This window comes from Ctenopharyngodon idella, chromosome 4 (genome assembly GCF_019924925.1).
Source record: "Ctenopharyngodon idella isolate HZGC_01 chromosome 4, HZGC01, whole genome shotgun sequence".
NCBI classification, from domain to species: Eukaryota; Metazoa; Chordata; class Actinopteri; order Cypriniformes; family Xenocyprididae; genus Ctenopharyngodon; species Ctenopharyngodon idella.
Genome location: NC_067223.1, coordinates 10,838,527 through 10,863,028, shown reverse-complemented (window position 1 = coordinate 10,863,028; position 24,502 = coordinate 10,838,527). Strand labels below are relative to the sequence as shown.

At 36.0% G+C, this 24,502-nt stretch overlaps 1 protein-coding gene across 2 annotated transcripts; it reads right to left on the bottom strand.

Annotated features, from left to right (window-relative positions):
• Nucleotides 1-900: 900 nt before the first annotated feature.
• On the bottom strand, nucleotides 901-23,849 carry tspan9b (tetraspanin 9b). 2 transcript variants are annotated; one of them, XM_051889965.1, is made up of 8 exons: nucleotides 23,567-23,849; nucleotides 14,624-14,703; nucleotides 6,882-7,073; nucleotides 4,405-4,479; nucleotides 4,050-4,151; nucleotides 3,691-3,822; nucleotides 2,482-2,565; nucleotides 901-2,365 (listed from the first exon to the last, which is right to left on the bottom strand). In XM_051889965.1, the coding sequence occupies exons 2-8, from the start codon at nucleotides 14,684-14,686 to the stop codon at nucleotides 2,294-2,296; spliced, it is 720 nt and encodes a 239-aa protein (XP_051745925.1). In that variant the 5' UTR covers nucleotides 14,687-14,703; nucleotides 23,567-23,849; the 3' UTR covers nucleotides 901-2,293. The 2 variants fall into 2 exon arrangements, with proteins under 2 accessions (XP_051745925.1, XP_051745924.1); XM_051889964.1 differs by lacking the exon at nucleotides 23,567-23,849 and having other exon boundaries at nucleotides 14,624-15,475.
• Nucleotides 23,850-24,502: the final 653 nt, after the last annotated feature.

The following is a 24,502-nucleotide window of genomic DNA, read 5'->3' as shown; positions in this document are numbered from 1 at the left end:
AACACAGGATGTGACTCAGCTAGCTTATTCCTTGGTTACCTAATAGAGCATCCACAAAAGTTTGAGAAAGGGATCAATTATCTGGACATCCCATGGTGTGAGTGTTACTAGACAGCCAATAGACAAATACAGTTTGCACTCTATAAAACTAGCATTAAAAAAAACTATCAAACTGGCCACAGACATGCATTGATTTATATGGAAGCTTGTTTCCGCCACTAAATAAATAAAAAAAGGTAATTGCAACATTTTATCTCACAATTCTGCCTTTTTTTCCTAGAATTGCAATTGCGAGTTATAAAGTCGGAATTGTGATATATAAATTTGCAATTCTGAGAAAAAACTTCAGTCTTTTTCCCCTCACAATTGGACATAACACTCAATTTCGAGCTTATAACTCACAATTCTGACTGTAACTCGCAATTCTGACTTTATATCAAACAATTCTGACTTTATATCATGCAATTCTGACTTTATAACTTGTAATTCTGACTTTATATCAAACAATTCTGACTTTATATCACGCAATTCTGACTTTATAACTTGTAATTCTGACTTTATAACTCGCAATTCTGACTTTATAACTCGCAATTCTGACTTTATAACTTGTAATTCTGACTTTATAACTCGCAATTCTGACTTTATAACTCGCAATTCTGACTTTATATCATGCAATTCTGACTTTATAACTTACAATTCAGACTTTATAACTCGCAATTGTGAGAAGAAAAGTCAGAATTGTGAGATAAAAGGTCACAATTACCTTACTTACACAATGTATTTCCTAAAAATCACCATTATTATTCAGCAACTATAATGTATGCTGGAATATGAATATTGGATATTTTTCCTAGTTTTTGAAAGCACATATTTTGTAATATAAATGTCAGACAAGAACAGTTTATTTAAAACATTTTTTTTTTCTTTTTATTTAAAATAATATGTCGGTTAAACAGTAATGCAGATATGTCACATGGTAATAAATTATCCAGATAATTCAATACTTTGTAATGATGCAGCTATTTCATCTGTGGATTAAAATATAGACCTCACAAACTGATTATGAGTAGGAATGTATTTTAGGAGAATGACAGTAACAGCTCGCCGAGGTTATGGCTTATAAGTTAACTCTCATTGCACGCTTTCAGGTGTCATTGCACAATACTGTTTGTTTTCAGGAGAGGCCGTTATTAGGTCTTTCTCCCCCTCTATTTCCTAACCTCTATATCCTGCATCCTTTGATCTCATCTCCCTCTCTTCCCTGACGGTAGGCGGAGCAGGACAGCTCGTTTGCCTCCCGGCAGTACAGATGCACTTTGAAAAGATCAGTGAGCGAGAAAACAAAGAGAGTAGACAGAGACGAGAAGAGAGTCACCAGGACACAAAGCCCCAGAGCGAGCAGATGACTAGCCCAAACTCTCTCTCTCTCTCTCTCATACAAAGAACATACTTTTTACAAATAAACACATTCATACTCATTTTAACTGAAAGTAGGGGAGAGTGTGGTAAGCTGTGACACATTTTCAAATGTGAAATTGAAAGAAATATCTTGAAAATATCCAGAAAAATTAAAGCCCAAATTTAGTCAAATAATTTATGTAACTTATGTAAATTAAAATTTACAAATACTCTGAATAAAGTTTCTTGCCACGCATTTTACTTAAACATGCTAAAAACATACATTTAGAGCCTTTCCGATAATGTAATGAAAAAAATTGTGCAGTTTTTGGTAGATTAAGGGGTTGACACATCTTACCCCACTCTCCCTAACACTTAAGTCATCAGATAAAGGATTGTTTGTGTGCAATTGTACAGTACGCTTACGTCAATGTGAAATATATACAGCATGCGATTGATATATTACATCAACAAACGGACTTGCGTCTACATGTACGCAACCGTCCAAGAGAGACATAGTGAACGCATCCTTTTACGTGCATCGCGATCTCCAAAGTCCAATCTTACATGAAGTGGGCGTTTTTGTACAGTTCATACGCTAATGGACTATTTCCAAGATCGGCTTAATGGCTGCAAACATTCATAATTGCTTCTCACAATGTATTCCCTTCATTAGTTTTCATCTTACAGTTGCTGTTAGACCTCAGGCCAAAAAAAAAAATTAGCCACTCAGCAGCCAAGCAATATTATCTACAGCCTGTTCTACATAATTAAATCTGATAGACTTAAAAAAAATGTTTTTTCAGTGGTAATAGTTTGTGATGGCATGAAACGGGGCTTTGAAATAATACATAAGGTGTTCAAAGAGTTTTTGTAGTGTAACACTGGGCTTCCTCTAGGCATCGTACTTCTTTCCCGCCCTGTGGATCTGCTGGTATAAGGTCATGGAGAAGGCCATCCCAAGCAGCTGCAGAATAGAGGAAGTGACATCAGCATGGGTGTGCATCAAACAGGATGTAACATCATTAGAGGCAAAGCTATTTTCAAAACATGTCAAGATGAATGTAATCGTAATGTTTGTACCTGTAAGACCAGCACACACATCGCGATGGTTCCAAGCAAATGTTTGTTGTCGTTCAGCCATTCCTCAACCTTCTCGTAGCAGCCCTAAGGGTCAGAAAGAAGATTGTGTGTTGAAATGTGCAATAAGATTATGAGTAATATTGGGGAGGCTGTTTTGAAACTTTACGATGTGCAAGATATTTATAATTTAAAGTATAGTCATACTACCTTTTAAGCAGTCAGCTACAGTACAAGCTAGTAACAAAGAGTAGCTGACTACATTAAAGCTATTTAAATGGGGAATACCCTTTAAAATACATAACTCAGTTACATTATTAAACTGGGTGATCACAGAAGTATTTATGACTACCTCAACTAGAGTTACATGTCTAGGGAAATTTCATCTAAATAACTTATAAACTACTAGCACTAGAACGCTCTTTGATTCTACAACTGAATCAAAAACATTTTAGTGTTTAACTAAATATTTTTGTATTAACTACTGTTTTTACAGTAAAATCTAGTTTAAAATAATCAAAAAAAATCCTAATTGATAATAATAACTGATAATAAATCATTTTTTTATTTATATGCCCAGATAAACTGCAATTTTTCATTTATTTGCCCCAATAAACTGCAATACTTACCTACATAAATTAATATTAACACAGTGTAAAGAAAGTACAGATGAATAAATGTTTTGAACTGATTCACTAAAATAATATTGAGTGGCAGAAATGAGTCTAGCCAGTCTGCATTTTCGCTACTGAGGTTTAAATCAGAGATAAAATAAAATAAAATAAAATAAAATAAATAAAATAAGGGCATTAAAATAAGGTTCTGGTAATAAAACAACATAAAAAAACAGTATAAATGACACATTAAAATAAAGACATTAAAATAAGTTTTTAGTAATAAAATAGAATAAAATAAAAAATTATATGAAGGATGAATTAAAATAAAGGCATTAAAATAAGGTTCCAGTAATAAAATAAAATAAAAAGTAATAAAATAAAATAAAAAGTAATAAAATAATAAAATAAAATAGGGCATTAAAATAAGGTTCTTAAATTATATTCTGTAAATTAAATTAAATAATTAAATTAAATATTAAATTAAATTAAATTAAATTAAGTTAAGTTAAGTTAAATTAAATTAAATTAAATTAAATTAAATTAAATTAAATTAAGTTAAATTAAATAATTAAATAAAAAAAAAAAACAGTTGTACCTGTGACCAGAAGGTGTTAGTGGCGTTGCGACCGCACTCTCTGTAGTGCTCCTGGCAGCATCTGTCTGGCACCGTTTTCTCCTGCAGGGCATCATGCCAGTCTGTGTGTCCAGTTACACCACAACACTCCCACTGAGAGACAGAGTGAATATTCATGCATCATTCCCACACTGAAAAAAGGACATTTTTGCAGACGCCTGCATATTGTTCAATACTGGAGGGCTTCATGAGTTATCTTCCATAATTCTGTGGAGAACAGCTGTGGATAGACACGGCCCAATCAACTACCTGAACTCTCGGTGACCCGCCATTACTGTCACTGATGACCGTATATCACACCTGCACTCATGCACACACACCTCAGCTTGGATAATGTTCCAGGCGTTGCGGAGGCCGACGTTATTGTCCGTGTTGTAGAGCCGCAGGCCATCTTTAAGATCCTGTTTAGCGTTCTCGCTCACCTGCGGGAGAGTTTAAAGTCAAGTGAAGCATTTGTAATCTGAAAATGAGTTACAGAGCTTATGTTTGGAAATGAAGAAAACTTTAAGAATACTGAGTGTTAACCAGGATAGCAGGTGTGTGGGCTGCTGTTGTTGTCAGGATTCGTGTGGGTAATGAGAGTCTGTGCACGGTGGGTGGTTAGTTCTGTGTTTGTGTGTGTGCAACAGACAGATTGAGAGGGTGTGTGTGCCCTGCTTGGTGTTCGTACTGTACCTTGTCAGTGTACACGAAGAAAAGGATGAGCAAAATCAGCTCTGCCAGCAGAATAATTAACAGAACAATGAAGAACTACAAGTAAAAAGAGAGTATGAGTAAGTAAATTATTTATATACAACAAAGTGCTTTACAGAAGACATACTGTATGTACTTGTTATACTGTGAAATATGTGATTGTGAGTGGACAACTGTGACATTGAGTTGTCAATATATATTTCATGCATATATATGGTAACACTTTAGTTTAGGGTCCAATTTCCTCCATTGGCAGCAAGATAATTAACACTTTTAAATGCCCAGAAAGGTAGTAAAGACATATTTAAAATAGTTCATGTGACTGCAGTGGTTCAATTATAATGTTATGAAGCGACGAGAATACTTTTTGTGCACCAAAAAAACAAAATAATGCTTTATTCAACAATATCTAGTGATTGGCGATTTCAAAACACTGCTTCATGAAGCTTTATGAATCTTTTGTTTTGAATCAGTGATTCGGAGCGTGTATCAAACTGCCAAAGTCACGCGATTTCAATAAACGAGGCTTCGTTACGTCATTAGTGTTTCGAAACATTTCGAAATTTCAATGGTTCACGTGACTTTGACAGTTTAATACACGCTCCGAACCACTGATTCGAAACAAAAGATTCGTAAAGCTTCATGATGCAGTGTGTTTTGAAATCGTCCATCACTAGATATTGTTGAATAAAGTTATTTAGTTTTTTTTGGCGCACAAAAAGTATTCTTGTCGCTTCATAACATTAAGGTTGAACCACTGTAGTCACATGAACTGTTTTAAATATGTGTTTAGTACCTTTCTGGGCATCTGTAAGTGTTAATTATCTTGCTGGCAATGGAGGTCTCACTGAACCATCGTTTTTTATCAAAAATATCTTAATTTGTGTTCTGAAGATGATCGACTGTCTTATGGGTGTGGAACGACACGAGGGTGAGTAATTAATGACAGAATTTTTATTTTGGGTGAACTAACCCTTTGAGGTTCAACCAGTATAGTCACATGGACTATTTTAATAATGTCTTTACTACCTTTCTGGGCCTTGAAAGGTGCAATGACTTTGCTGCCTATGTGTGGTTCAGAAACCCTCAGATTTAATAAAAAATATCTTAATTTGTGTTCTGAAGATGAACGAAGGTCTTACGGGTGTGGAACGACATGAGGGTGAGTAATTAATGACAGAATTTTCATTTTTGGGTGAAGTAACCCTTTAAATCAATATTTCATGACCATTTATTTATTTATTTGTAATAAACAGGATAATGTACAATCAGTGTAGAAAAGTGGTAACACTTTATTTTAGGGTCTTTTAACTAGTTGCTTATTAGCATGCATAAGCACTAAATTTGGAGTTAATTGAGGGAAAAGTCATCGTTAATAGTGAATATGTGTTCCTGTTACCAAGTGTTTTAAGTGACCTGTGCCACATCAGAGATCATTCTGCCTGTTCACATAAGCCATAAGACTTGAAACTAACCAAGTGTCACCCAAAGGCTGACAGAAAATATAAGCAAGTGGAATTTGACATGTTTTTGCACCATTCATGACAATGGAAGCAGTTTGAATGTGGGAATGGAGATAGGCACGCTTTTGTTTCTCACTTGCAGCATCTCAGCTGCGCAGCTTTCTCTCCACTCCCACACTCTCCATCAATGCGGCGCTACAAAGACCCCTGATGCTGCACGGCATATTGTGAATCATTAACATGACGTACACATTGGTCCAAAAAATCTGTTGAGGAGTTTTCTGGACAACTGGTAAAAATGCTTTACTATATAGACACACTCAAAGGTAGTCTTAAAGGTAGGAAAAATATCTTGTTTTGTTGTTTAACACTATATGCTTAAACCTGTATTTTACCTCAAGATGTTTACCAAAAAACAACCAATCATAAACTACGTATCCCAAACTGGGCTTTGTGGGTTCATGAGTTGATGAAAAGCTAATAATTAGCTAAAAAAGGGCAAATGACATGCATGTCATGTGACCACTGACCGACATCAAAGGACCATGAGCATACAGTATGAACGTTTTGTTAAATTACTGAAATATTAACTTTAGATCTCAGAAGCTACTTAAGTAAATATTTTAGGTCTTGGCTAACAAAAAAGTTTTTTTGAATCCCTAAATGAAACAATTAAATATTTATGTGCTTTGTAGCATCACAACAACTATCAAGTGTCATACTTTTGTTGATGCGCCTGAAAGAACATGTTAAAAATGCAGTGACGGCAAATGAATTTATGAAGTATGAAGATAAAGTGTTTTTGTAGTATGCCTTTGGAAGACAACCAGAGAGGACGAATTGAAACATAACATGCATAAATAAGACAGGTTTTGCAAATGCACTATGTGAAATCTCAAAACCTGACAATTCAGGATTACACTAACCCTGGGTTAAAATAATCCTGGGTTAACAATTAGTTGGTGTGCATTGTGAGAGTTGTAGGTGTCAACTTACACTTAGCAACAGGCACTTGTTCTCCTTGATGGCACCGAGGCAACCCAGGAAGCCCGTTACCATGACGACGGAGCCCAAGGTAATGACCAGATTGGCAGCTGAGAGGGAGGGGAAGGAGGGGGAGAATGTGGCAAAACTGCCCTGAGAAACGGACAGCCAGATGCCAACACCTAACAACCCACAGCCCGACAACTGAGGAGAGACAGACAGAGAGTGTTTCATGTTAATAAACACACAGAAACTGCATAACCATTCAGTTCGAAAGTATTTTACTTGTGCAAAAATTTTAGACCAACTCTTCAGTTTCCATCACTGAAGTCAGTAGGCCTCAGAAGCACCTGAGTGCCACTTTGTGAACTCAAGTTCACTCAAGGTAAGCTATAGTTTCTGTTGCAGGACTGAGGTAGATATTTGTGCGCATGCCTAATCAACAAAATGATACCCGTGTCAGCTCTCCCTGCTGTGGGAGCAATTTAAATGCTAATGGAACCGCAATAAAGTACTGAAGTGTGAATTTTGTGTGTGTGTCTAGACCGTAGAAGAGTACAAGGTGTGCACATCTCGCATGGGGAGAAACTCTAGTAATTTCATGCTCAGGTAACCGAAATGTAAAAGTAGTCCAAGCAAGGCAAAAGGAGAAAGTTAGCTAACACACCTGGACCAGCTCCAAATAAAAACGAGATATGATGTATATGCGGCACAAGGTGGTACATATGTGCATGTGTATGCGAGGGACTTTAAATCAGATAAAAATTTTATTTTTTTTCTGAATCGCTGCAAAATTATTATCCTAATTTACCATGCAGAGTCAACTACACTGTAAACCCGGATAGTACTACTAACTTATAAAGATTGAGTACACTGCAATTAAAGTCTGTTAAATCATTGATGCAACTTAAAACAATTACATTTTCTGAATGAGGAGTTTAGTTTTATTTTTGTGTAGCTCAACATTTTTGAGTAAACCCTTATACTTAAATTATCATTTTTAAGTTTACCGAGCGATATAAAGTGATGTCATCCATGTCACGTCGTTGCTGATGTTACCGACATAACCGACGTTATCAGAAGAGTCCATTCAACATTAAACTGAGTTGCAGCAGATTTCAAGTTCCCAGCACGCTTTGCGTCACACTCTGTAAGGGGGAATAAATGGAATTGGAATTGAGTGTTATTTTGCGTGTTTTTGCACAAGATTAATACAGGGGAAGATGTTATTGTTTAATGTCCTGTTATTTTGGTATGTAAATGTGTTTCTGTGATGTTGAAGTTTTGTAGGGTTACCATCATGGTGAAGAGTAGTACCTGTGGATAGGTTGAGAATGGGCTGTGAAACTTCAAGGCTATATATACTGCATGTTCATTAACAGTTCAAGTAAATAGTAATAGTCTCTTTGATGGTTACATTAGCGCATACTGGTGCGCTGTTGCTAACTAACACTTAACCATAAAGATTAGGTGTTAGTTTATTCAATATTTCAATTAAATTGTAATTACTGAATTTGTGTAGTAAAAAATAATATTTGAGTTGTTTACTTAAATGTTTAGAGTATTCTGAACTTCTTGGGTTTTACAACCACTGCATCAAAATAATTGAAAAATAAGAAACATTACTTATGGTAAACAATAGTTTTAAGTACAGTGGACTTAAACATTAAATACAACTAAAATGAAAAAAAATCAGTTTGACTTAATTGTTATTTATAATTATTCTTTACTTAAAAGATGTGAGTTGCTTTATTTAAATTTTTTGAGGTAATCTGTGTCTACAATAATTTTGAGTACTCTGAACTTATCAGGTTTTACCGTGTTTAAGTAAGCCATTCACATTTTTAAGATCACATTTGTATGTAATCCTTTAGTAAAATAAAGTTAAACATCTGTAAAACATTATTGTTATATTATTATCTTGATGATTCAACTCTAGTAGGGATGTATACCGATATTAAAATTCTGGCCTATACCGATAAGCTGGTAATTATTGTCATGTTATGGCCGATGATGACTGATAAATTACTGATATTAAAATTCTATGCTATTTGTCTAAATAAATATGAAATAAGTATTAAAAATAGTCAAAATCGATTAATTGTGATTAATTACATCTAACAAAAGTTTGTGTATATATATATATATATATATTATATACACACAGTATATACACACATACATACACACAATATATTTACAAACTTTTATGTCAGTTGCGATTAATCACAATGAATCGATTTGACAGCACCAATTAAAAATAATAAATATTAAAATATAAAAATCATAAATAAAACTAAATCAATAAAAACTAAAATCAGTTGTTTTAAATGCTACAAGTGAATTTAGGCATCAACAACATTATAATTTATAGTATGAAAAATGGACATTCATTTTAAAATTGGCTAAAGATTGCATTTAACAATGCTAAATTATTTATGTTTTTAAAGATTAACTTAAAATAAATGTAAAATATATTATGAAAGAATTTTTTTAATTTTTTAAGTTTTTAAATGAAAAATTTAGCAGGGCAAGATGTTCTCTGTTAATCCTCTCTCACATTATGTGTGTCATTGCAAGATATGCCCTACAGTGCAGCGGTCTGGCTCCCCACACACTCTTCTTTTGAGTGTAACTGAAGGTGAAAAGCTGTGTCATTCAGTTCCCTCGAGAAAATATCCAGCATGCACTCTGAGAACCACGCAGAATCTGAAATAAGCCAGAATCCTTACACTCGGAAAATGATGAGTATGAAAAATAAGAGATAAAACAGGTGTGTGTGTGTGTGTGTGTGAGAGAGAGAGAGCGAGACAGAGAGGGGGAGGGAAGGAGGACAGCGAGTCAGAAAAATAGGTTAAAGATTATGAAAACTTTTAAAAGCCATGAAAATGAAAAGTATGGCACAGTAATCAAAACGTCTGAGAGGAAATAATTAGGGAGCAAATGCAAGCAAGCAAAATAAGCCAAAGAGCACTCAAAATAGAAAATAACAGAATAAAACATAGACAGGAAGAGCAGAGACTATTCTGTCCACAGGAGCAGACAGACCACGCTGGATAATAAACAGCTTTTAACCCAAATTTTAGTATTCACGATGCACTACCAGAATGAAGACACACACGCAAAACAAACTGAATTCAATCTATTCTCTCTGCCTTTGGAAAATCCTTCATAATGGGTTTGTTCTTAATCTAATCCCGCATTTCAAGCTGGAGGACTGTTCGTTTGAGAGGTTTTGCTTTTCAGTGCACTGCATACAAACACAGGCACACATTCACTAAATTAATGGTCTGAAGTAGCCAGCATTGAACACAATTAAAGGTGTGTGAAGAGAAGATCGTAGAAAGGACAGAGGAGACAATACAAAGCAGAAAAAAAATGGAAAAGGGTGAGAACTAAAGAAAAAGAAAAAAGAGGAAATAATAGGGAAAGGACAAAAGGATTTGAACAGAAATGGCCTAGTAAAGAAAAGAAATGAACTGTAATAACAGGAAAAAAGGAAAGACAAAGGAATAGAATGAGAAGAAAAGGACAGGGAAAAGAAAAGGAATAGAGTGTAATAAGTCAGGTTCCGGAAGTAAAAATGCCATTCATTTTCTCCATAGGGAAATTGATTATTAATGATAACCTACAAAAAGACAAGACAGACCTACTGTAAGCCGTGAGGTTGTTAATCGTTGCTTCCGTTGAAGCCATCAGCCAGCACTATTTCAACATTTTTTTAAAAAAATCATGTTTAACTATATTTAAAAAACTACATTACCCACGATGCTGAACAGAAAATTCTGAGTCGAAACAAGCGAAACATACCAAAAGAGCTTGTTAGCTCCGCCCACTCCCATGAAGCACTGCAATGACATAATCGAGTCGACCTCCCTACGCTCTGAAAATACTTCAATATTTGTATATATATGCATATTTTGCAATAAATTAAAGACACAGCTTTTATATATAACCAACATTTTTAAATGAATAGCTTTATATATGTATTTCCATCATTTTTAACTCAATTATGCTGTTTGCAATGCTTCATGGGATTGTAGTTCTTTCCTTCACTAAAGCTGTTAAGCAAACATATATTCAACAACTTTAAATGAATAGTATTATATTTCTCAATTTTTGTTGTTCCCTCTGTCATTAAAGTACACAGCCTTGAATCTTTGTATTTTTGTCCGATTTTCAAATACTTTTTGGCTTCAAATCAACATTTGCAATTTTATGATTAACCTTGTAGCTGGTTGGTTTGAGTCATGGCTTATAAATCTTTATCAAAGACTTTTTTAAAGAAATCAATGGAAAGAATTCTTCCGGAACCAGCGCCGCTAAAAAGGGGACAGGCACTAATCCACTCTAAAAGACAGGAAAAATGAAAAGAATTTAAAAAGATGGAAACAAGGAAACAGGAAAGGACAAATGACAGGAAAGGGATAGAAAAGGAAATGACAGAAAAGAAAGGAATAGGATAGGAAAGGGGATAGAAAGGAAGGAAAGGGAAGAGAAGAACTGAACAAAAAAATGGCAGGAAAGGAAATGGAAAAAGTACAGGGAAAAAAATAACAAAAGGAAATTAAAAAGGAAAGGAAAGAAAGAAATCAATAGAAAGGGACAGGAGAAGAAAAATGGAAAGGAAATTAAATTAAAAAGGATAGGAAAGGAAAGAAAGGAAATTAATAGAAAAGGAAAAGTACAATGGAAAGGAACTAAATGTAGGTAGCATTGATGAATAAGTATTAGAAATAAAATACCAAAGTTGAGTCAGTCATTAACAGACTCCGCATGCAAAACTGACCTCACACTCACTAATGAGTGTACTGTGTGTTTGTGACCTTGTGAAAAGTAAAGTGAGTCTGGCCTTAACTTTCTGACTCATGTATTAAACATGGAGCTGAGAGCCATCAGGCTCAGTAATGTCAAACACATGAAATATAGATTAACGGTGACCTAAAACACCTACTCAACTCCACTCATTACCACTCCATTTACATCCTAGTCAGAATATAATAATAATAATAAAAACACACACACACAATTTGTCAACTGTGTTTCACATAAGCAGGAAGATCAAGGATTTTTGTATTATGTTAAGACTTTATTAAACGTAATTTCACTTCAATGGAAAAATGAACTCTAAAATTAAATTCCAGCGAATCAAAAGAAAACCAAACTGCTTAGACAAACCGTTCCATCTCAAAGAAATTTTATCTAAAGCTTTCTGTGTCTCCCTTTTTAAATCACTTTTATCTTTCTTTTTATCGCCCTCCTCCGTCTCTCTTTTATTCCCTCTCCGCCCCGCTGTTTAAAGTGTACAGTGTAAAATCTCCAGGCCTTTGCAATCTTTCCCTAATTTCCTTATTCTTTTATGTTCCCTTTCCATCGCTATATGGGTGTATATGTGGGTGTGTGTGCAGCAGGAGATTTCAGATCAGTCGGGAGTTTTTCTCAAGTTTCCTGCTTGTGATTTGGTGCTTCCGTCATTAAGCCCGCTCAGAATCAAACAAACAACAACACACACACACGGCAGATCAAACGAGTAAATTCTCACAACTCACAGAACCATAATCTGACACACAGACTTCCTGTTGTATATACACAACAACACCAACGACACAGATGAATGAAAAGTTAAATGGTGAGCCTATAAGAGATGTTAGAATGAGAGAGAGAGCGAGAGGAAAAAGGGGGGTTCGTTTGAGTGCTCTGGTTCAGATGAATATGTATTACTGCCTTTGATCTAAGAGCATTTAGCACCTCATGAGGAACCTCCTTTCCTCAGCTCACATGACATCCCTTACAAACATTGACTATGGTATCCATTTTCATCTATATACTACAGTTATTACCAAGAGCATTTTGAATATAATTTTATAATTAAGTAAATAAAAATAATAAGTATCTTTGAAAATGAAAGGTAGCATGTTTAATTTCTGATGGAAATTGGAATTTCCTTTAAAGGGGTCCTTGATTTCACTTTTTTAACTTTAGTTAGTGTGTAATGTTGCTGTTTGAGCATAAACAACATCTGCAAAGTTACGACACTCAAAGTTCAATGCAAAGGGAGATTTTTCTTTTAAAGAATTCTCTGTTTAAGGACTACAACAAACGTCTAATAGGGACTACAACAAGCTTCTTCCCGGGTTGGGGACATCACTAATCCTACATAAACCCTGCCCCCGAGAACACGCAACAAAGGGGGTGAGGCCATGTTGGGCTGCTTTAGAGAAGAGGAAGAGTTGTTGAAGTAGAGTGTTGTTGCCATGCTGTCATTTTACGCCAGACTGCTTCAAAAATGAGGGTAAATTCAACGCTGGATTTGTACAAAAGATTAACATGACGACACATGCTAGTTGATGAGTTGAACAACTTCACAGTAACTGCATAAATTTATCCACTAACCATTCAGAAACGTCATGTTGCATTCTAAAAGTTGTAACTTCTTCCTGAGTCTCTCCATCAGTGTCCGACTCCGGTTTGAACAATGTAAGGCTGAACACCGTTACTGACAATCGTCATTTTAGCTGTGTGAGATTCTCCAGCTTTGTTGTTGTTGAGCAACCGAAACGTGAGCTGTTAAAGCTCCGCCCTCTTCTGGAAAGGGGGCTGGGAGCAGCAGCTCATTTGCATCTAATGGGACACACACAAAAACTGCAAACACACCCAAATAGGGGCAAATTTGACAAGCTATAATAAATGATCTGTGGGGTATTTTGAGCTGAAACTTCACAGACACATTCTGGGGACACCAGAGACTTATATTACATCTTATAAAAGGGGCATTATAGGTCACCTTTAAGGGTTACATGATATTTGCATGATTTTCCAATTGTTTGCAATAATTGAGATCTTTAGAAACTGTTTTATACAGACTGCATTCACAACTACCAGTTTCTATCCATTGAAGTACTTCAGAGATGAACTGGAAAACTACTAGAAAAAATATTTTTCAAGCAATTTTACACAACTAAAGATTTAATGAATTTCTATGGCTTTTCCAAGCCAAAATTGCTTCTATATTATCTAATATTTTCAAGATTGTAGGCCCCCGCTGCGTGCAACACAAGAAAATAAAAACACACAGTATCTATTTGCAAAACACAAACACCATGCATCTTATTCTAAACTTCATCTGTCAACCATCTCACATGAACATCCACTGTCTGAAATCCCACATAATATCTTCACTAAGAATTTTGCCACTATTGGCACAACTAACAGCACCAGAATAGTGTCAGGGCATTGCTATGTGGTTACTTAGGTGTTTTAGTATGTTACTATGTGGCTGCGAGAGTGTTGTGGACTTACAAGTCCATCTCAAGGTGTGATTTGCATCCTTCTTTTGAGTGTAAATCGATGGGATTGTGTTTCCTGTTGTATCATCAATAAAGTAATAGCATATACGCAAAGCAAAAGCACATTTCTCTTAAGATGCACAATTTAATTTATTTAATACTTTAGGGTTAGAGATTTAGTCTATTCTACAATCCCAATTATGAGTGGTAATGATATTGAAGCTTGCCAGTGATGCGTATCAACCACCACTAATGATCTGCTGCAATCTCACATCAATGGCTGAACCAGAAATTAACATTGTTGAACCATTCAAACATTGTCTTGAAAGTGCCACAGAGACACAGTGTTCACTTTTTGGAAAAATCATCATTCACATAGCAACAGTCTCTGCACATTAAAGTTGTATAAGAGAAATCATTTTGACAACAAGCAAGTCTGGATAATTCATGCTGTAGTTTGATACTCACCCAAAACAGCAGGTTGAAGAGGAACATCATGTATTTGACACAGCACAGGCATCCACGAGCCATCTTCAGCTTCTCGAACTCTAGGAGCAACACAAATGACAAGTCCAGGTAAAACACAACGTACTTCCCACGGGCAGACACGCGCTTATCTTGAGGCTTTCCTCCCGGCGGGACCGCAACAACAGCTCCGTCGTTCTGTGCTGTTTGATCTTTGACATTTGAGCCCCGGGAGCCATAGAAGGCTCCCACGGCCAGGCGGTGACCCCGACGGGCCGCCCGGGTGAATTCTGACTCTGCGCTGTCCAATGAGGGGCTCCGCTGGACCTCGGATTCGTGGCTCTCACACCTCTGCATCATCGGATGAAGGCCGAGCGGAGGGCATGTTTCACACACACAATCACACAAGCTGCAACTTAGCACATGTCTTCAAAGTTGCCATTTGAAGGAGACGGATTTAAATTAAACGAACAGATGTGCTCAAATAAACATGAGAACTTAAAGCTGTCTTAGTGTCTTCAGTAGTTTTTTTTTCCAACGGGATCCGTAATTTCCTCTGCACTGAACACGTCTTTCTCCCTGTGCTTCCTATTTGTCTTTTTCTTCTTTCTGCCTTTTCTATCATGCATGTGGGAATGCAGAGCATGTGCTTTCAACTTTCCCCGCTCTCGCTCCATCGCACTCTTTCACTGCTCTGATTCGGCATGATTCGCTTTGCTGCATGTACCACATTTTTCTCTGCATGCTCTCGCTTCCCTGCAGTGCTATTATTAGAGATTTCCTCTCCCGGCTCTTTCCATCCCAACTCTGCTCTGTCCCTATCTCTGCATCCTCCTACCTTCATCCGTTCATCCCTCTCTCTCTCTCTCTCTCTCTCTGTCTCTCTTTGGCTCCTCCTCCTGCACTTCGGCCAATCTGTTTGCAGGTCAGTGGATGCGTTATCTCCCTTCCCACGTACCTTTTGAAAGTATCACAAGCCAAGCGGGAAAATGAAAGCTGATTGAGGGAATAAAACAAATCCTAGCACATGTATGTGCAGTAGTATGTGCGAGTTTGTGTGCGCATGCCGTCTCGCCTAATAAGAGCAATTCTGCAGAGAGATTGTGCAATCATAGCCTACCAAGTGTAAAGACTGCATCTGATGAGTTGTTTTTGGTGCTGTGTGATGGTGCTCTTCATGAACTTTAAACACACATTTACACATTAAACACATTTCAGAGACAACATGCATTTGCTTTGGTTCTAGTAATCCTGATTTAACCACTGGCTAGGATTACTGACTTCTAATGTGAGCTGCAGTGAAGTGTGAATGATGCAGCTTGTCAAACAGAATGATACTGGGTCCAAATTAAACACATAGTTCAATGGGTTGTATTGTCTTAAGGTCCAATGTCACAATTCATTTTCACAATCCATGTTTTTCCATGGTGTTTTTTTTTACTGGGAAGACATATTTTCAATGTTGCATCAGCTGAATGATTGACACTGGTACACAACAGTACAACGCACAGAACAGACTGGAGGTCTATTCCTCAGAGCTGTGTTTTTAATTACGAGAAATTAAACATGGCATCTACCCTAGCTAAGATTCATACAAAATTCAGCAAAATATACCACTGGGTATGTCATCGTTTGGGAAAAAAAAAGGTTTCTTTTTTTTCTTTTTTTTCCCCAGTTTTTTTTTTTATTAATTATAAACACAAATAAGAGTGTAACAGTGACAAAAAGCAAAAAAGGTTTCTTTTAGGGTTAGCTTGAAGTATTATAATTTGGTTAATCATATATAAGCAAAAAAAAAGTCTATGGTATGTCCTTATTTATGTAACTAAACGTGCATGTGTGTGTATATTTCTGTAGAGATCCTCCTGTGTTACTATTTTGGTGAATTTTTTTAGCTATAATTCCTCTTTCCCTCCAGTGCTCTTTCCACTCTAATTAAATGGCATAGCAATATTGTGTAACAGTGTGTGTGTTTATGTGTGTGTTGTATGGAGCTGACTGTGTATTTTACCCTGCGGTGGCTTTGTGAGATCTGATATTCTCAGGAAACTCATTAGACAGGGTTTTATTGACTGAATAGTGTTTATTTAGCTGTAACGGTGGATAAAACTTTCCCACAGCTCCACAAACTGCTAGCAAATTTGTACACCTATACTTCTGAGGACCACCCATAAATGTATATTGTTCCTCAGTGTTTAATTTGCCTATCTTTTTTTATTAGAGGGGAATTTCATCTTAAGTCAACTATAAAATAAAGTTAAGTTTAAAAAAAGTAAAAAAAAACCGTAAGGTTTTACTATACAGTACATGACATTTCAAACATTAGGGGCCCTATCATACACCCAGTGCAATGTCTATTATACACGCGAGTGCCAGGCGTGGCGCAAGTTTTTTTTTGCTAGTTTCTGCCCGACCAGTGTTGCCAAGTCCGCGGTTTTCCCGCGGAATTGGGCTACTTTAACACTGTTGCCGCGGGTTGTTTTTCATGTCCGTAGGTTGAAGCGACCCCAAATAATGTGATATTTAGCCCCTGGAATGTGAACCCTGCCAAAAATGTGGATTTAACCCCCCCAGAACGCTATTTTTACCGGGAGACCCCCCCTGAAACGCGAATAAGCTAGTTTTGAGTAGCAATTGGGCATGCTTTGTTGTGAAAACCTGGCAACCCTGAGCCCGATGCAGTTATCATCTTCACGTCCAGCACCACGTTGTTTAAATAGCAAATGCATTTGCACCCATTTGTGCGCCCATTGGCGTGCTGGTCTGAACACGAGTTGTGTTCAGGTGCATTGTTGGCGTGTTGCTATTTTGAGGCAACTGAAATAGACTGCACCATTGACCAACTGAAACCTGGTCTAAAGTCAATAGGGCAATTTTTTTTTGTTATTTAAAGGGCACGTACACTCTGCTTATTACACACACAGGGACACACGCAGCAGCACACAAATATGTCAAAGATTAAAAATAAAAGGATTACAATGTAAAAGATTATTATTGTGTGCATAAAGATAAAAATGCTTTGGCGGTATCCGGCTTGTCCCGTAGATGGTCCACACTTTAACCTCGCGCATGAGCCGATCTGTTTCCTCACTAGAGAAGCGTTCAGTTTTTCCACTTGCAAATTCCGCCATGTAAATAACAAATCCGCCATGGCGCAAGCGCAAATGGCTTTTAAAGGGAATGGGAGATGAGACTCTGATTGGTTTATTGCACGTTACGCCCAAAACACACCCATTACTCATTAAGAGAATAGGGACAACCCTTTTAAGCCCGGGATACACTGCACGATATTTGGCTGTCCCAGACGAAAGATTGCCATTGTGAAACAATCGTGGCGATTTCTGTGATCGTGGCTCTTAATCGGTGGTCCTATGTCATACAGTGAGAGAGGTTCAAAGACGGCTGTTTTCCCGGTCATTCGACCAAACATAGCCTACAATCATTTTCTGACAGTGTCAGAAATTCAGCATGATCAATGCAGTGTGTTTGCTGCTACGACCTATGTCTACTGACCAGCCAATAAAAATGTGACATGAAATCAATGCGACATGGCGCTAAAACTTAAAACTGCTTACCTCAAGCTCTTTTCCCTTATTCTTTTTTTTCAGCACACATAAAAACTACAACTGCCAAAGTGTGATTCAACACAGTCTTTTTGTTAACCACTAGCGCATGCTGATGACGTTTTATTCTTCAACAGAAACTTGCATCGTAGCCTACGAGTCAACAGGTGTCATCATCGTACAGTCTACATGCATGTCGTACCCAAGTTTAGTAGATCCATGTCGCACAGTGTGATAAAGTAATGATCTTTTAGGATTGCTAAAATCGTGCAGTGTATCCCGGGCTTTAGACCATTTTTCCCATCGTTAAACTAGCAAAAGTGGATTCGACTCGCTCTAAGTGCACTTAGATCTAAGATCGTTAAAACAGGGCCCTAGGAGCCACTAAGAAAATTTAAATTAATTTATACTTTATAAATAAAATGAATAGTTTGACCATTGATATTTTTTTTAAAAAATACAGTCAAAAACAATAATTTGCAAAAATATTACTATTTTTGCAATAATTAGTTAATGCGTTAGGTATCTTGAACAGCATTTTTTAACAAGCATTTAATAATCTAGATTAAAGTTAATTTCTAAATATATTTTTGTTAATTGTATAATGTTCGTTCATAATAGATTAAATAATGTTAATTTACACAACCAGAACTGACATTTTTCACGACTGACAGACAGCAATTTCTTTCAAAGTCATTAATATTGAATAGTCATTCCAAATTTTGCAGTGTGATTACAAGATCATAATTTGGTATTGTGAAACAAGTACACTACAACATACAACATACAAACTGTTTGCTAAAATTAAACTCCTGATTCTGTTCTGTTCTTATGGGAACAGCACATGTAGTACTACATATCTAATTGTTAGACCCAAATAGCGGCACATAACATTGGATGCTTTTATAGAATATTTTATGGCTTGTGGGTCTCATGTGGCTGCTGTCTTGGTGCCTGAATAGAACATAACAGAAGAAGCAGTGCCGAATATCTTTTCACAGGTACTTAACGCATCTACAGTCAGGAACAGAAGTCATTTATTATACATACAGAGAATAGAGGACAGAGTGGATTGCAAGACTTCTGATGGAGAGAGATAGAGTAAGAGCCTATTCTTAAAGTTCATTGTTTTTATTACCATTTCTTGCATATTTTGTGCATGTGCATGTAATGGTGCTGTGGCATTATGTAAATCATGGCAGAAAAGTACTGTCTGGAGAACTTTGTATTTTTTTAAATGCTTGAAAAGATTCAATTTCTTTTATAACTAGTTAGTAAGCACATATGTACAAAATCACATATGTAGTTTGAGTGGTAAAAATGTTTTTATTTAGCTTTTTACTTCGAACAAATGTTTAATTATAGTTATATAATCATAAATGTATATTATATTATATTATATGTGGGAAAAATAGTGCAGAATATTTAATATTTCTCATTAAATTTATATTAGAATTTCCCCAGAATTTCTAAATTGCTGTTTATATCTAGGTTTGATTTTTTTTTCTTCCCAGATCTTCAATGTGGTCAGTGTGGATTTCTGGATCCCACTGTATGTAGTAAATGCTGCCCAGATGTGTGTTTAAGGAGTATTAATTAAACAGACTCTGAGGAAGCACAAGCTGCCACCTCGTACAGCGCTATAATGAACATCTGCCTGCCAATCTGCTCAGAGTTTTACGCACACACGACAATGACATCGACAATGTGCTTAGATCCTTCTGAGAAAATTAACGTTTCTAGTCGTTACAGGAACATTTCTCATTGTACATGACTGTGGTTCCAAACAGGCCATTTTGTTCAGCTGGACACGCTGGCTTGCATGTAAACCGCACTTTCAGGCACTCAAGAGGGATTTATTCCCGAACAGTCTGCCCTATATGTAAATCAACTACCATTAACTCTATCCAGGGAATGTTAGTTGACTTGCTGGCAAAAAAGCACTTTCCAACACTTTCTAGGGAAATGGGGGTTGCGTGTTGGGAAAGAAGGAACTGAATTAGTGCTGTTTTCATCCTCCAGCAAGCAAAAAGCTATTTCAACCTGCTATACTTTTTCTTTCTAAGAATCAAACAGCAGCTACAGTCAATAAAGAGCATGACAATACAGGTGAAGTCACGTATGGTGTGTCTTAAGCGAAGGCTTAATTAACTACACAAGTGTACGGTAGTTGCCTAAAATATAACCTTTCAACCTGGCATGAAACACTATTTGCAAACTAACTGTGCAATTGTACAGCATGCCAGATTAGTATGGAAGTTTGTTTCCACCATGATATAAAAATAAAAAAGGTAATTGCGAGTTTACATCTCACAATTCTTAGTTTTTTCTCAGAATTGCGAGATATAAAGTCATAATTGTGAGTTATAACATCAGAATTGTTTGATATAAAGTCAGAATTGTTTGATATAAAGTCAGAATTGCATGATATAAAGTCAGAATTGTTTGATATAAAGTCAGAATTGCTTGATATAAAGTCAGAATTGCTTGATATAAAGTCAGAATTGTTTGATATAAAGTCAGAATTGCGAGATATAAACTCACAATTCTAAGTAAAAAAGTCAGAATTGCAAGTTATAAAGCAGGAATTAGGTGATAAAAACTCGCAATTTTGAGAAAAACAGAATTGTGAGATAAAAAGTCACAATAACCTTTTTTACTTTTTCATTTAGTGCCGGAAACAAGCTTCCATAGATTAGTTTTAGTGGGCCCCAAATCATAATATGTTAAAAACAGTATTTAACGGGTACCCCAAATGCATACTATTTCCAAATGTGCATTAAAATATGCATGCTTTTAGGGCTAATATTGAACACAACCCCAAACACAGGTTTTCTAAAGGTCCTCTGATGCAAATGTACACTGATGAGCCAAAACATTATGACCAGTCACAGGTGAAGCAAATATTAATGATCATCTCCTAACAAGGCCACATATTAAGGTCTGCAACAAAGATGTCTGTGGTATAATTTTATGATGCAATATACCACACACACTCATGTTTTTCAGCACTTCTGCATTCACACATAAAAGCCTTTAAAGCCATTCTCTTGAGTTTGTACCTTTTACAATAGTAATGAGCTTTTGTATTGTTGAAATGTCTGTCAACACACATCATGGTCATGCTAGAGAGTAATACGTTTAATATTACAAGTCACATTGAACTGAAAACTTATGATGACTGTATGCAGCATGACTAAAAAACAGCAGAAACAGAACAGCCTGTCCGATATTTTTATAACAACTGGCATTTTCATTAGACCAACTGTTTCAAGCTGTTTCCCTGCCCACGCATGAATATTAGAGATGCCTTCCATGCAGAAAATTAAATTTTCATTGTCAGAACGGAAAGAAGGCATTTGATAAATTAGATTTGACCTTTAACAGGTAAATGAGTTCCCTTTCAAGCATCTGAAACCTAACAAAAAAAGCAAGCCAATGTGCATAAGTTGTTTTGAATGTGTGTAGAGTTTAAGGTTAGTTCAAGAACTACATTAAAGGTTCAGTTATTGTAAAAATGCCCTTTGATGTGAACATTCAGAACAGGACGTACTCTTGCCTGAGGGCATGTGCTGTCTCTAGCGCTGTCTCAGCCCTTAATTATGTCATTAGTGCTTTATTCTGCTCTCTATTTAAAAGACGCTGTGCTTTGACCTGCTCCAGTTCACACTTGATCTCTTTTCTCTGTTTTAATTACACTATTTAGCACTAATCACATGCCCTGTTTGGGGGCGCAAGCAATTTTGTAATGCACTGCCCTCTAGTGGTGTTAGAATCGGATACTGTGCTATCTCTACTATCTTGGCTGGCTGCTAATGTTTGGCTATACTTGGTCAGCCTGATATGAATATTTAAAGGGATAGTTCACCCAAAAATGAAAATTCTGTCATCATTTACCCAGGGCCTCATTGTTCCATAGTATGGAAAAAAATACATTGGCTCTCTGAGCCTGTTTGGTTACTCATATTCTTCAAAATATTTTCTTTTGTGTTTAGCAGAAGAAAGAAATTCATACAGGTTTGGAACAACTTGAAGGTGAGTAAATATATATTTTCCTAGTGTTAGTCCCGCTCATTTGCAGGGTCCGCTTTATCTGAATTATCCGCACACACACATTGGATTTGGCACAGGTTTTTATGCTGGATGCCCTTCCTGATGCAACCACACTTGAGGGTGAGTAAATGATGACAAAACTTTCATTTTTGGGTGAACTATCCCTATAAGTGGTAAAGTATGTAATGTACAAAGAATTGAGCGAACATTGAGCAACATGGCATAAAATGTCAAAAGGCCAAAAGTTCATAACTCTTGAAATATAGGTCAAATTTGACCTGTAAAGGGTTAGACCACAGAATTAACCCTACATCCAATGTTTTGAACATTAATATTAACTATTAATATGCATATTTATTATTTGTAGATAGATAATAAATGTAAATACCACATTGTTTTTGATATTAGCTAGGTGTTGCGACATTGTCATAAATATTCAAAGTATGTATTATAGTATAACAATTTAAATTATATATATATATATATATATATATATTCAAATTAAAATGTATTTACATTATTTATACCGTATTTATTATCTTCAAAAATTACCCAAATCATTTAAATTCAAATGAGAGAGCTGCATTAATAATACAGCCCTTTCGGGCTTATTCAGCACATGTTTACAGTAATATTCCAGTAACTGCAGAGTTTTCAGATTAAAGGCTTAACGTAAACACAGACCTTAACAGGGAAATGATGTGCATGCAAATGTTGTCACTGTTTCCATGAGTCTGCAACAGGCATGCAGCAGCTGCCTTCAACTATGCGCTTTTAGTTGCGCCAATTCTGCACATTCCTGCGCAACGCTAATCACAGCCTGCGGCTCGCGCACACACACAACACTGGCGTATAGTACCTCTATGAACAACTGAGAAGAAGTTTCCTGAATGCTAAAGAAGCTTAGTTTTCTTAAACTGTAGGCCTTGAACACTGTTGCGCTCCTTCTACGTGAATAGAGCCAAATCTACTCAATCTACTGTACGTCTACATCTGCGTAATTCGCTTATCTTTCCATATCAGAAAGCTAGTTTCCGTAGTAGCGGATATTATTCCTAAAACTAGTTTGACACATTCAAACTTCCATTTACTTTAGTTTTTGTTTAAATAACACATTATAGCCACATAACAAAACAAAACTGGAAGTATTTTCCTTAAACTGATAGAAACATTCACGAACAACTGATAAACATCAACAGAACAACAAGCTACGAGAATAGACTAGGCAGCCAAAGTAAACAATTGTAGGCCTAAATATTAAATATATAGACATTTTCATATAAGAGTATAACATTTTTCTCTCTCTCTGTCGTTTTTTAGCCTTACTCACCTTATTGGAAGCACAACTTATGTTTTCCGACTTGCTTTCTTTTATCCGAATGAAACTCTCCTCACTTTCGTTTGCTTTTTTGTTTATATAAACGATGTTTTAACTGTTACCAATGGAAGTTAAACGCATATAAACTATCGGTAAGCAGACTTTTGCTTTCATGGTAGTCGGAAAAAGTTCTGGAGCTCGAAAAAAAAAATCGGAACGGCAGTAAGTTTTCCCACGAACGGAAACAGTGAAGCAGGAAAGATGGAGAGGCGTGACTTCACTCCGTTCGCCGTCACTTCTGTAAATCCACAGGAAAAAACTTCTGGCGTTTTCTAGCAGGGGGCGCCCGTTCACACGCAGTCACACACGAGGATTATTAAACATTAAAAAATAACTAGACTTGTAATTCCCAAAAATATGTTACGTGTAGAAATAAGTGTGCAAAAAGCACTTTTAGGCTCTGAAACCTTTCTTTCAACAGAGTGCGTGTAAAGCGTTGGCAAAAGCAATTTGCCAAGAAGCTAGCATTATTTGTAATAAACAATGCTAGGTTTACTTGACAACTATATTTGGAAGCAAACTAGAGAAATGGAGGAGAAATGCGGAGTTGTTTTTTTTTTTTTTTAATCATGTGAGTGCATTGGTTTAAGTGAAATTTTTGACTGACAGCCTCTAGAGGTCAAATTAAATTTTATGAGCTGTTTTTTTAATACCAAAATGTTTGGTCAAAATAGAGTTTAAACACCGATTTGTATAATTTTGTCATTTTCTGCCAATAAACATTACATAAACATTAAAATTAAATAGACAAATGGTATAAAACAAGGCCTTTTAAAACAAATAATAAATTAATAAAAAAAATTATTTTGGTAATTACAAAAAAGTATGACTTTTTAAAAAAAAAAAAAATATGTATCACTATGAGTATTAATACTACTGCAATAAAAA

Excerpts from the sequence above, each read along its gene's own strand:
- tspan9b (XM_051889964.1), bottom strand. The coding sequence starts at position 14,980 with ATGATGCAGAGGTGTGAGAGCCACGAATCCGAGGTCCAGCGGAGCCCC. Across the intron at positions 3,823-4,049 it reads GGAACATTATCCAAGCTGAG|TGGGAGTGTTGTGGTGTAAC; the intron begins GTGTGTGTGCAT and ends TCTGTCTCTCAG. Across the intron at positions 2,366-2,481 it reads TGTGTGTGCTGGTCTTACAG|CTGCTTGGGATGGCCTTCTC; the intron begins GTACAAACATTA and ends TCTATTCTGCAG.